Consider the following 11,968-nt stretch of genomic DNA (forward strand, 5'->3'; position numbering starts at 1 on the left):
CCAAAGAGCTTGTAGGCCCCACCAGATCAAAACCCCCAAATCAGGCCAGCAAGCTGACCATTTCCAGCTAGCTAACCAACCATCAAGCGCTAGAATGTTAAGCTTGACATTTTGCCAACCCCCAATGGCAGAATGTCAAACTTGATATTTTGCCACCCCTCCAGCTCCAAAATGTCAAGCTTGACACTTTACCATCCCTCCAACTAACCAATTTGAATGTTTTTTTTTTGGACGAATTAAAAAAAAAATCTAATTTTTTTTATAAATACCTATATTATTCCTACAACATTGAAAACTGAAGATAAAAAATGTCACGTAAATAAGAATTATATTTAAAATTTGCACAACCAATTACATTTCAACATATAAGACTCAAAATCATATCCGAAAAATTATTAAAATTACATAAAAACAAGATATCTGGATTATAGGGCTAAAGGGAGGGTCTTTTGACCCTCCTTCTCTTGCAGATGCCCTAACTTAACCGTGAGATTGAAACTTTGGCGGGTAGAGCTAGGGCACAGGACAGTTCGTCCAGCTGATGCAAAATCGAAACGATTTTTGCAGTTTGGTCCTCGAAATCTCTCTTGATTTTCCATGGAGGTCCCAATGGATGAGCCGCCGGCTGTTTTTCTCGATCGGACCTCACGCGCCACCAGAGGGAAGAGGTAATTAAATTAACCGATTCATTCGAGAAGTATCGAGATTTTGGACTCGATTTTTTAGAATTTAACTTTTTTTATGATTTTTCAGGATGACTAAGTTACTCGATGAGGAAATCGAAGAGGATGAGATGTTCTGGAATCAGGAGGCTCTCAAAGAGGTGAAAAAATAAATAATATATTTTAAATTTGTTCTAATTTGATATATTTTTCGGTTATTTTTGTTGTATTTTTAGTTTATGTTATGAATGAAAATTGTGGTAGGATGAAGATGATGGAAACTATGAAGCAGAGCCTGAGGTTGCTGACGAGTTTGATAGTGATTTCGACGAAGATGTGAGGTCTTTTTTTGTTTTTTTGTTTTTTTTTGGATTGTTCACTTTAAATGTTAGTATTGTACTAGTTGGATCTTTCTTAGAGTTGCTTAATTTGTTGTTAGGAGCCAGACCCCGACGAAGGAGCGGAAAACAACGACGCAGATGAGAGGTGTGTTGAGTTTTGTTTGCACAAATGACATTTAGATTTCTTTTACTCGGACTTGATTGTGTTTGGTAACTCCGCCTATGTCTTACATGGCCGGTCCCAAGCCCGGATAAAGGAGGAGGGGGAGGGCGTCAGGTAGTCGACAGCCGGCACTCCATGATCACGTCGAATCCTTATGAAAATGAATCCAGAACAAAATCGCGCTAAAGCTAGGGCGTCATCCGTAAGTGGCGCGCTGTGTGGCCCGAGCACAGTGATAAGTGAGCAAGGGTCGCTGTATCTCCATCGGCACCCGGATGCAGTGTTAAATGAGTAAGGGGGCCATAGAAACTTCTTTTCGAACGACTCCACTCAAAGTTGTTTGGGAGCATATGCTCCTATCAACTTTACCCGGGACACACAAAAGAAGTACTTTGATCCTATTAGACGGGGGAGGGTGAAGAAGCTAGGACAGAAGGGTAGAGTTCAAGAGAGCAAAATGCGTTTAGGAACGTGGAATATAGGAACCTTAACGGGAAAATCTATGGAAGTAGTGGAAGTTATGGTGAGGAGAAGGATAAATATTATGTGCCTACAAGAAACTAAGTGGGTTGGTAGTAAGGCAAAGGATCTAGAAAACTCAGGGTTTAAACTTTGGTATTCGGGCACAAATAGAACGAGAAACGGTGTTGGCATCATCGTGGACAAGACCTTGGTACAAGATGTTGTAGATGTCAAGAGGGTAGGAGATAGAATCATGGCAATCAAGATTGTAATAGGACAAGAACTTATCAATGTGATTAGTGCGTACGCACCTCAAGTAGGGTTGGATACGAGTTCGAAGGAGAAATTTTGGGAAGATCTTGGAGACTTGGTGCAAGGAATTGCTCAGACGGAGAAGTTATTTATAGGAGGAGATTTAAATGGACACGTGGGCAGGGAGACAGGCAACTACGGAGGTTTTCATGGTGGCCATGGTTTTGGGGAGAGAAACGAGGATGGGGAAGCTATCTTGGATTTTGCAATGGCATATGATCTCTTCTTAGCCAACACCTTCTTTAAGAAGAGAGAAGAACATGTGATCACCTACAAGAGTGGGTCGTCAAAAACACAAATAGATTTTCTTCTAATGAGGAAAGGGGATCGTATAACTTGTAAGGATTGCAAAGTTATACCAGGAGAGAGCGTGGCTAATCAACATCGCTTGTTGGTGATGGATGTACATATCAAAAGAGTAAGACAAAAGAACAAGACTTGGAAGTGCCCAAGAACTAGATGGTGGAATCTAAAAGAAGAAAAACAAGCCATTTTCAAAGAGAAGGTAATCACCCAATGTGTGTGGGATAGAGAGGGGGAAGCTAGCCAAATATGGGATTCCATGGCTAGTTGTATCCGAAAAGTAGCAAAAGAGGTATTAGGAGAGTCCAAGGGCTTTGCCCCACACCAAAAGGAATCTTGGTGGTGGAATGAGGAGGTACAAACAAAGGTGAAGGCTAAGAAGGAATGTTGTAAAGCCTTATACAAGGAGAGGACCGATGAAAATGGTGAAAGGTATAATAAAGCGAAGCAAGAGGCGAAGAAAGCTGTCAGAGAAGCTAAGTTAGCGGCTTACGACGATATGTATAAACGACTAGATACCAAAGAAGGAGAGTTGGATATCTATAAACTAGCTAGAGCAAGGGAAAAGAAGACAAGGGACCTAAACCAAGTGAGGTGCATCAAGGATGAGGATGGAAAGGTTCTTGCTACAGAGAACGCGGTTAAAGACAGATGGAGAGGTTATTTTCATAATCTTTTCAATGAAGGACATGAAAGGAGTGCTTCTTTAGGGGAGTTGAGTAACTCAGAAGAGTGTAGAAACTACTCCTTTTATCGTCGAATCCGGAAGGAAGAAGTGGTTGTAGCTTTGAAGAAGATGAAGCATAGAAAAGCAATAGGCCCAGACGATATACCAATCGAAGTGTGGAAAGTTTTGGGAGAGACAGGTATAACATGGCTCACTGACCTTTTCAATAGGATTTTGAAAACGAAGAAGATGCCAAATGAGTGGCGAACGAGCACTTTGGTGCCTATCTACAAGAATAAGGGCGACGTACAAAATTGCATGAACTATAGGGGTATTAAGCTAATGAGTCATACAATGAAGCTCTGGGAGAGAGTCATTGAGCATAGATTGAGGCAAGAGACACGGGTTTCGGACAATCAATTCGGGTTCATGCCAGGGCGGTCAACCATGGAGGCAATCTATCTCTTACGAAGATTGATGGAAAGATATAGAGATGGGAAAAAGGATTTACACATGGTCTTTATAGATTTGGAAAAAGCGTATGATAGGGTCCCAAGAGACATTCTTTGGAGGATTTTAGAGAAGAAAGGAGTACGAGTAGCATATATCCAAGCTATAAAGGATATGTATGAAGGAGCAAAGACTGCCGTAAGAACTCATGAAGGACAAACCGAAAGCTTTCCCATAACTGTAGGATTACATCAAGGCTCATCCTTAAGTCCTTACCTTTTTGCGTTGGTAATGGATGAGTTAACAGGACATATTCAAGATGATATTCCTTGGTGTATGCTTTTCGCAGACGATATAGTGTTGATAGATGAAACTCAGGAAGGGGTAAATGCAAAGCTTAACCTTTGGAGAGAAGTGTTGGAATCTAAAGGTCTTCGCCTAAGCCGATCAAAGACAGAATATATGGAGTGCAAGTTCAGTGCAAATGGAGGCCAAAACGAGTTAGGGATGAGGATCGGAGATCAAGAAATACCAAAGAGCGACCGTTTTCGTTACCTAGGATCTATCTTGCAAAAGAACGGAGAATTAGATGGAGATCTCAACCATAGAATACAAGCTGGATGGATGAAGTGGAAGAGTGCATCCGGCGTGTTGTGTGACCGCCGTATGCCACTGAAGCTCAAGGGAAAATTTTATAGGACGGCAATAAGGCCGGCGATGCTGTATGGCACAGAATGTTGGGCGGTGAAACATCAACACGTACACAAAATGGGTGTAGCGGAGATGAGGATGCTTCGTTGGATGTGTGGGCACACGAGAAAGGATAAGATTAGGAATGAGGATATCCGGGGTAAAGTAGGAGTAGCCGAAATTGAAGGAAAGATGAGAGAAAATCGGTTACGGTGGTTTGGACATGTGCAAAGAAGGCCTACTGACGCTCCGATTAGAAGATGCGACTATGGGACAGAGGTTCAGGGCCGAAGGGGTAGAGGAAGACCTAGGAAAACTTTGGAAGAGACTCTAAGAAAAGACTTAGAGTACTTGGATCTAACGAAGGACATGACACAGGATCGAGCACAATGGCGTTCTAAGATTCATATAGCCGATCCCACTCAGTGACTTGGATTTTCCAAGTCTCCAACCAAGAAGTTTTCCTCACTCGGGAAATTAAGGGAACACTACCCCAACCTACATGCTCCACTCAGAAAGCTTCAACATACAAGCTTCAACAAAAGAAAATTCAAAGAACTTAGCGAAGAAGGCTTTGGTGTATTTAACACAATACGTTGAAATGAAGGAAAGCTTATTTATTGATATCCCCGATAAGCTACAAATATGTACATATACATGAGTCAAAATAAACACACAAGAGGGAGCCTTCACAAAGGTTGCTTAGGAGAAGTCTCAGCAGTCGGTAGAGCCCCAGAAAGAGAAGGCACCGGAGGGGGATCATTTGGAGCCTCAGTACTGGACAGAACCCTAGAAGGAGGAGGCATCAGAGGTTGATCATTTGGAGCTTCATTACGCGGTACAGCCCCAGAAGACGAAGGCAATAAATGCCTTTGGAACAAACCCACAAATCTCTGATGATCAAGTAAAACCTGACCATCAGTTTCCTTCATCTGGTCAAGCTTCCTCTTCATGTTTGTAGCATAGTCATGTGCGAGCCGGTGCAACTGTTTATTCTCATGCTTGAGCCCTCTAATCTCCTGTTTGAGACTCATCACTTCAGCCGCCAATGATTCAACTTGGCGGGTTCGAGCAAATAGGCGTTGGGCCATATTAGACACAGAACCTGCACACTGAACACTGAGAGCCAGCGAAACCTTAACAGCTAACTCATCAGACCGTTTGGAAAGTAGTCTGTTATCTTTGGGAGTGAGAAGGTTCCTGGCCACCACCGCAGCGGTCATATCATTCTTCATCACGGAATCCCCAACGGTAAGAGGACCAGTTGGGGAGACGAAGGATGGGCGCCATATGTTGTCTGGAGAAGGCGGGGCTGCCTCTTCAACAAGGTTCAAGTCAAAACGACGGTCGGAGGGGCCAGACATTTTCAAAGGTGTTGAAGAGAGAAGAGGTCGGACAAATCAAGATCTTAGAAGTGCAAGAATGAAGCTTCTACTGGTGGAGATTCAAGTGTGCTTTGGAACTTAATGCCAGCCTCTATAAAAATCTGCACTCGACGGAGCTTCAGAAATCAAAGAGGCGCCTGCTCAGAAATCGAAGAGGCGTTTGCTTTCTCAAAAGTTGGGCTGCTTAGAGATCACGAGGGTTGATCTCAGAAATCGAAGAGCCGTTTGCTTTCTCAAAAGTTGGGCTGCTCAAAGACCACGAAGGCCGATCTCAGAAATCGAAGAGGCGCTCGCTTTCTCAAAAGCTGGGCTCCCTAGAGACCACGAGGGCCGATCTCAGAAATCGAAGAGGCACCTACTTTTCCAGCCTTGTCAGCACCTGTCACACGCACACTCAGCTTTGCGGAAATTATGGGCATTCTGTCAAAGACTTCTGGGGAAGTAGAAAACACATGAATCTTACTGTTCAATCACCCACTTCCCACACGCAACAATAGCTCATGGGTACCACAGATAACTTTGCCAAAGTTCTCTGCCAAAGTTGAGCACGTGAAGCTTGCAACTCCCACTACATCGCTCTGACCAAGAAGGGTAAAAGAATAGCAAAGAAACAGCACTAACAAAGTTTAGACCCATAAATTTTGAAGGTCTAGCTACCATATTATTACCCACAAGGGTAAAGGAACAGTACCACTGCTGGATAATTGGAAAGTCCATGTATGTCAACCTCTGTGCTTCGTGGTAAGGTAGACTAGCAAACATGCCCAACCTTTACTCACATTCGAGAAAACACTCCCAATAAGATTGCTTGCTCCAAAATCGAAGAGGCACCGTCCTCCGAATCTAAAGAGCCAGACTCCCAACATGACTACTTTCTTAAAAATCGAAGAGAGGGTAAAGGAACAGTACCATTGCTGGATAATTGGAAAGTCCCTGTGTGTCAACCTCTGTGCTTCGTGGCAAGGTAGACTAGCAAACATGCCCAACCTTTACTCACATTCGAGAAAACACTCCCAACAAGATTGCTTGCTCCAAAATCGAAGAGGCACCGCCCTCCGAATCTCGAGAGCCACTCTCCCAACATGATTACTTTCTCAAAAATCGAAGAGACACTGCTCCCCGAATCTCGAGAGCCAGACCCCCAGCATGATTGCTTTCTCAAAAATCGGTGAGGCACCGTTCTCCGAATCAATCGAAGAGGCGCTCGCTTTCTCAAAAGCTGGGCTGCTCAGAGACCACGAGGGCCGATCTCAGAAATCGAAGAGGCACCTACTTTTCTAGCCTTGTCAGCACCTGTCACACGCACACTCAGCTTTGCAGAAATTATGGGCATTCTGTCGAAGACTTCTGGTGAAGTAGAAAGCACATGAATCTTACTGTTCAATCACCCACTTCCCACACGCAACAATAACTCATGGGTACCACAGATCACTTTGCCAAAGTTCTCTGCCAAAGTTGAGCACGTGAAGCTTGCAGCTCCCACTACATCGCTCTGACCAAGAAAGGTAAAAGAATAGCAAAGAAACAGCACTAACAAAGTTTAGACACATAAATTTTGAAGGTCTAGCTACCATATTATTACCCACAAGGGTAAAGGAACAGTACCACTGCTGGATAATTGGAAAGTCCCTGTGTGTCAACCTCTGTGCTTCGTGGCAAGGTAGACTGGCAAACATGCCCAACCTTTACTCACATTCGAGAAAACAGTCCCAATAAGATTGCTTGCTCCAAAATCGAAGAGGCACCTTCCTCCGAATCTCGAGAGCCAGACTCCCAACATGACTACTTTCTCAAAATCGAAGAGAGGGTAAAGGAACAGTACCATTGCTGGATAATTGGAAAGTCCCTGTGTGTCAACCTTTGTGCTTCGTGGCAAGGTAGACTAGCAAACATGTCCAACCTTTACTCACATTCGAGGCAACACTCCCAACAAGATTGCTTGCTCCAAAATCGAAGAGGCACCGCCTTCCGAATCTCGAGAGCCAGACTCCCAACATGATTACTTCCTCAAAAATCGAAGAGACACTGCTCTCCGAATCTCGAGAGTCAGACCCCCAGCATGATTGCTTTCTCAAAAATCGAAGAGACACTGCTCTCCGAATCTCGAGAGTCAGACCCCCAGCATGATTGCTTTCTCAAAAATCGAAGAGGCATCGTTCTCCGAATCTCGAGAGCCAGATACCACAGACCACTTTTTCAAAGTGCTCTGACAGAGTTAAAACATGTGAAACTGGCAGCTCCCACTACCGTGCTATGACCAAGCAGGGTAAAGGAATAACATTACTACTTGTTGTTAGGGAGACTCCTATATATGTCGACCTCCATCCCCAACGGACAGGCAGACCTGCAAAAATGCTCAACCCTTCATCATATCTGAGAGGGCACTCCCAACAAAGCCTTTCGAAATATTCAGCTTTCTTTCCTCCCGATAATACCTCTGCAAACAAGCTATACTAGAGCAAGAATATCTCATATCATCAGGGTTAAAAGCAAGAGTATCCCATATCATGTTTTTTCCCTGTTTTTTCTTTTGGCCTTGTTTTTACCTGCAAGACAAGGAGAAAGAGAGCAATCAGTCAGCACTTGGAATCAAGCTTCCAGCCAGGAACTGACTGCCTGGAACCCCTTACCTGATTACTTACCTGGCATTGCTCTCGAGTACTCATCTTCATCATCTTATGTTTCCAGGGAAGATTCCGCATCTGCTTGAGGAACAGATAGGGCAAGTGCGAAGGATACAAGGAAGCATGTGGAGACAAGCGTAACAGCACACGTGCCGATACATCCATTACTCTGTCAAAAGCAAAAGTATCCCATATCAGCAGGGTGGAACGTACTCTAGATTTGATGGACTTGTTTTGACCCTCAAATTCTTCAGTCGGCCTTATACTCTGGAGGAAACCAGAAAACCCTCCAGCTCAGTTCAAGAATAAGCCTGTGGAAAGTTACTTCTTCAAAAGCAAAAGTATCTCATATCATCTCTTCTCATCTTTCTTCTCTTTATCCTTCATGCTGCTGCAAGATGGGGAGAAGGTGAACAATCAGTCGGAGCTCTGATTGCTTACCTTGTCTGTCACCTCTTTCAGCAGACCCCCTAGCTCGGCGACTTGGGGGACTCCTACTACATGGTTTGTATCGCGCTTGACCAAGCCTGAAACTACAAGTAAGCTTCAAGTGAAATTGATACATTACCTTGTGCATCTCCACCAGTTAAAGATACCACCCCTGGATGGAGGAAGAGTACTTCCAGAGAAGATGCCACATCTACCTATGAGACAGATAAGGCAAGTCAAGACGACATCACACTCCGATACTTAGAAGTTTCGTGATTACGAGATCATTCTCCCACAATATTTCCTAATGTCATTTGTACTAAATCATTCACTCGTACTCACTAAAGGAGAGCTTGAACCTATGTACTTGTGTAAACCCTTCACAATTAATGAGAACTCTTCTATTTCGTGGACGTAGCCAATCTGGGTGAACCACGTACATCTTGTGTTTGCTTTCCTATCTCTATCCATTTATATACTTATCCACACTAATGACCGGAGCAATCTAGCGAAGATCACAAAAAGCGACCGTTTTCGTTACCTAGGATCTATCTTGCAAGAGAACGGAGAATTAGATGGAGATCTCAACCATAGAATACGAGCTGGATGGAAAGAGTGCATCCGGCGTGTTGTGTGACCGTCGTAGGCCACTGAAGCTCAAGGGAAAATTTTATAGGACGGCAATAAGGCCAGCGATGTTGTATGGCAGAGAATGTTGGGTGGTGAAGCATCAACACGTACACAAAATGGGTGTAGCGGAGATGAGGATGCTTCGTGGGATGTGTGGGCACACGAGAAAGGATAAGATTGGGAATGAGGATATCCGAGGTAAAGTAGGAGTAGCCGAAATTGTAGGAAAGATGAGAGAAAATCGGCTCTGGTGATTTGGACATGTGCAAAGAAGGCCGACTGACGCTCCGGTTCGAAGATGTGACTACGGGACAGAGGTTCAGGGCCGAAGGGGTAGAGGAAGACCTAGGAAAACTTTGGAAGAGACTCTAAGAAAAGACTTAGAGTACTTGGATCTAACGGAGGGCATGACACAAAACCGAGCGCAATGGCGTTCTAGGATTCATATAGCCGACCCCACTTAGTGGGAAAAGGCTTTGTTGTTGTTGTTGTTGTTGTTGTTGTTGTTGTGGACTTGATTGTGTTTGGTGAATTAACAGAGTTAGGACGAAGAAGCGGCTGATATATCCGGGAAAGCAATCGAGCAAGAAGAAGAAGAAGAGAGTTCTATCGGAACTAAAATCCAAGGATGGAAGTGAGAAGTCTTCTCATCCCGAACAACATCAGGATGCTCCTGAGGAAGCAGAAGTAGAGAGAACTGTTAGAAAATCTACAAGAACTTCAGTGGTTGTCCGTCAAGCTGAGAGGGACGCAATACGTGCGGCTTTGCAAGCAACCATGAAGGTCAGTTTTCAGTAGGTCTTGAATGAACTTGAAATTCTGATTGAAGATGTGGTGTTTATTGTTTATGAGATCGCTGTGTTGATGGACACATTATACTGTTTGTAATGGATATCAATTTTGGTTTTCATCAGCCGATTAAGAGGAAAAAGGAAGGTGAGGAGAAGAGGATGACCCAAGAAGAGATGCTCTTAGAAGCAGCTCAAACAGGTCTGGACTTTATGTCTCAGCATTAGTAATTACTAATTAGTAAGTGACGTGAATTGCATGGTACTTGTTAATGTTTATTCGGAAGTGAGGCTGTAACTAAGCTTGATTTGTTACCTGTAAATCTACAGAAATTATGAACTTGAGAAATTTGGAGCGTGTTCTAGCAAGGGAGGAAGAAGTAAAGAAAAGAGCAATTGTACATAAGGCTGTCTATACTGGTCCACAAGTACGTTATTTCTCAAAAGATGGTAAGCTTTCAGCATTACACTATTTTGACCAAATTTGTTTGTTCGGAAACAAGAATTACTGTCCGCATATGCAGATTTTGTTATTGTGGCAATATCAGTTTCCTAGAAAGAAATCTAAGTTACATTTCCTTCAGGCCGCTCATATCTGGAATTCAGTAGAGGATTGTCATTTCAGTCAGAAATCTCTACCGCGCCTGTTCCCTGTAAGTAGTAGTTTTATGAATGTTACGTGTTCAGGGTTTTTTTAAAGTTAGGTATCACAACTGTGGTTTTGATGCATGTACTTTTATTCCTTTTTATTTCCAGACCCTGAGAAAGCTGTCTGTGCTGTTACTGGTTTACCTGCCAAGTAAGTGCTTAGGTTTCCAAGTAGTTGTTTAGACAAGCAGCTATGAATGCCCATAGAGAATGTGAGGAGTGATGTTTAAGGTGCCTATCTGACCATCTCGTTTCATTTGATGCTTTAGGTACCGTGATCCAAAGACAGGGCTACCTTATGCAACAAAAGAAGCTTTTAACATCATTCGCCAACGGTATGGCCAAAATTCATTGTTTCACTATCGGCAGGCAATAGGCATTCACTTTTAATGAGCAAATATTTCGATCTTGTGATATAGTTTCCTGCTTTTTAGTTATATTTTATATCTAATATAGATTCCCTGATATGTTTTTGGTTGTAAATTTCCAGTTTTCTACAGGAAAGTGGTAGGGTCAGAAAAGAAATGGACCTGGGTGACTTGTATGATTCACTTTCTGGTAAGGGGTTTTCGGCAAGGCAGAAGAGATCCGTGGCGTCCAATAACATGGATGTGTCGTACTCTCAATATTTTGCACGCTTCCGCAGAATTCCAGCTCTTGAAAGCGAATCTTCTGATTAGGTTCCATGGTAATCTGAAGAGTATCTGTTGAATCTGATATTGTTCTCATACGATGCCCTTGCTCAGTGTCTCATGGTACTCTCGGAAGGATTTGTTTGCCGTGTGCGATTTTATAAACGGAAGAAATGTTTTACGTTTTTGGGCAGAGGCCTAATCGGCGTGGTACAGAAGAACTAGGATATAAATTGCTCAATGAAAGACGATAAAAGCTCTAGGGAGAAGTTGCACAAGTATTTCTCTGCAATTAGGTTGGCAATAGGGTTGTATGGTGCAAGATTTGATCGTTTTAGCCGGGTGCCTATGTCCAACTACTGTTTTAGAATGAAGAGCCGGCGAGTTGCAACAGACGGAAGCAGTGTACTATGCGATATGTTGCAGATGTTGCATTGCATTCTATGTCACGTTGATCATCTAAAGCTCTATTTTTTCGGTGTATTTTGTTGCCGATGGAGTCTTTTCATGCTAAGAGTTCATGTTTTCCAGTTTTGGCCTTTTATAAATTTGGTCACTTCAAGGGGATTAGACACTCGGTTCGTACATGTTTCTACTATTTCATTTTTCCGACTAGCGAAAAGTGTAACTAAAAAAAAATTGGAAGTGGTGGATTATGGCAATTTTCTTCAATTTACAGCGTTCCGGGTCTTGAATACTAAGATTAGTGATGAATATCGCTTGTAATTATAAAACAATACAGATTGTGGTGACACATGACAACCAGAAGCTAAAACAATGCA

At 43.1% G+C, this 11,968-nt stretch overlaps 1 protein-coding gene across 1 annotated transcript; it reads left to right on the forward strand.

The window, feature by feature from the left end:
- Positions 1–297: 297 nt before the first annotated feature.
- Positions 298–11,862, forward strand: LOC103440161 (SWR1 complex subunit 2-like). The gene is made up of 11 exons (XM_029106257.2): positions 298–668; positions 754–823; positions 927–998; positions 1,102–1,148; positions 9,658–9,901; positions 10,033–10,108; positions 10,237–10,356; positions 10,491–10,559; positions 10,663–10,705; positions 10,824–10,889; positions 11,045–11,862. Exons 1-11 carry the CDS (start codon positions 598–600, stop codon positions 11,232–11,234), a joined length of 1,068 nt encoding a protein of 355 aa, XP_028962090.1. The 5' UTR covers positions 298–597; the 3' UTR covers positions 11,235–11,862.
- The last annotated feature ends 106 nt before the right edge of the window (positions 11,863–11,968 follow it).

The sequence above is a fragment of the Malus domestica genome, chromosome 07, assembly GCF_042453785.1.
Source record: "Malus domestica chromosome 07, GDT2T_hap1".
NCBI classification, from domain to species: domain Eukaryota; kingdom Viridiplantae; phylum Streptophyta; class Magnoliopsida; order Rosales; family Rosaceae; genus Malus; species Malus domestica.

Coding starts and splice junctions, on each gene's coding strand:
- LOC103440161 (XM_029106257.2), top strand. CDS start 598: ATGGAGGTCCCAATGGATGAGCCGCCGGCTGTTTTTCTCGATCGGACC. Junction 999..1,101: donor ATAGTGATTTCGACGAAGAT/GTGAGGTCTTTT, acceptor ATTTGTTGTTAG/GAGCCAGACCCCGACGAAGG. Junction 9,902..10,032: donor CTTTGCAAGCAACCATGAAG/GTCAGTTTTCAG, acceptor GGTTTTCATCAG/CCGATTAAGAGGAAAAAGGA.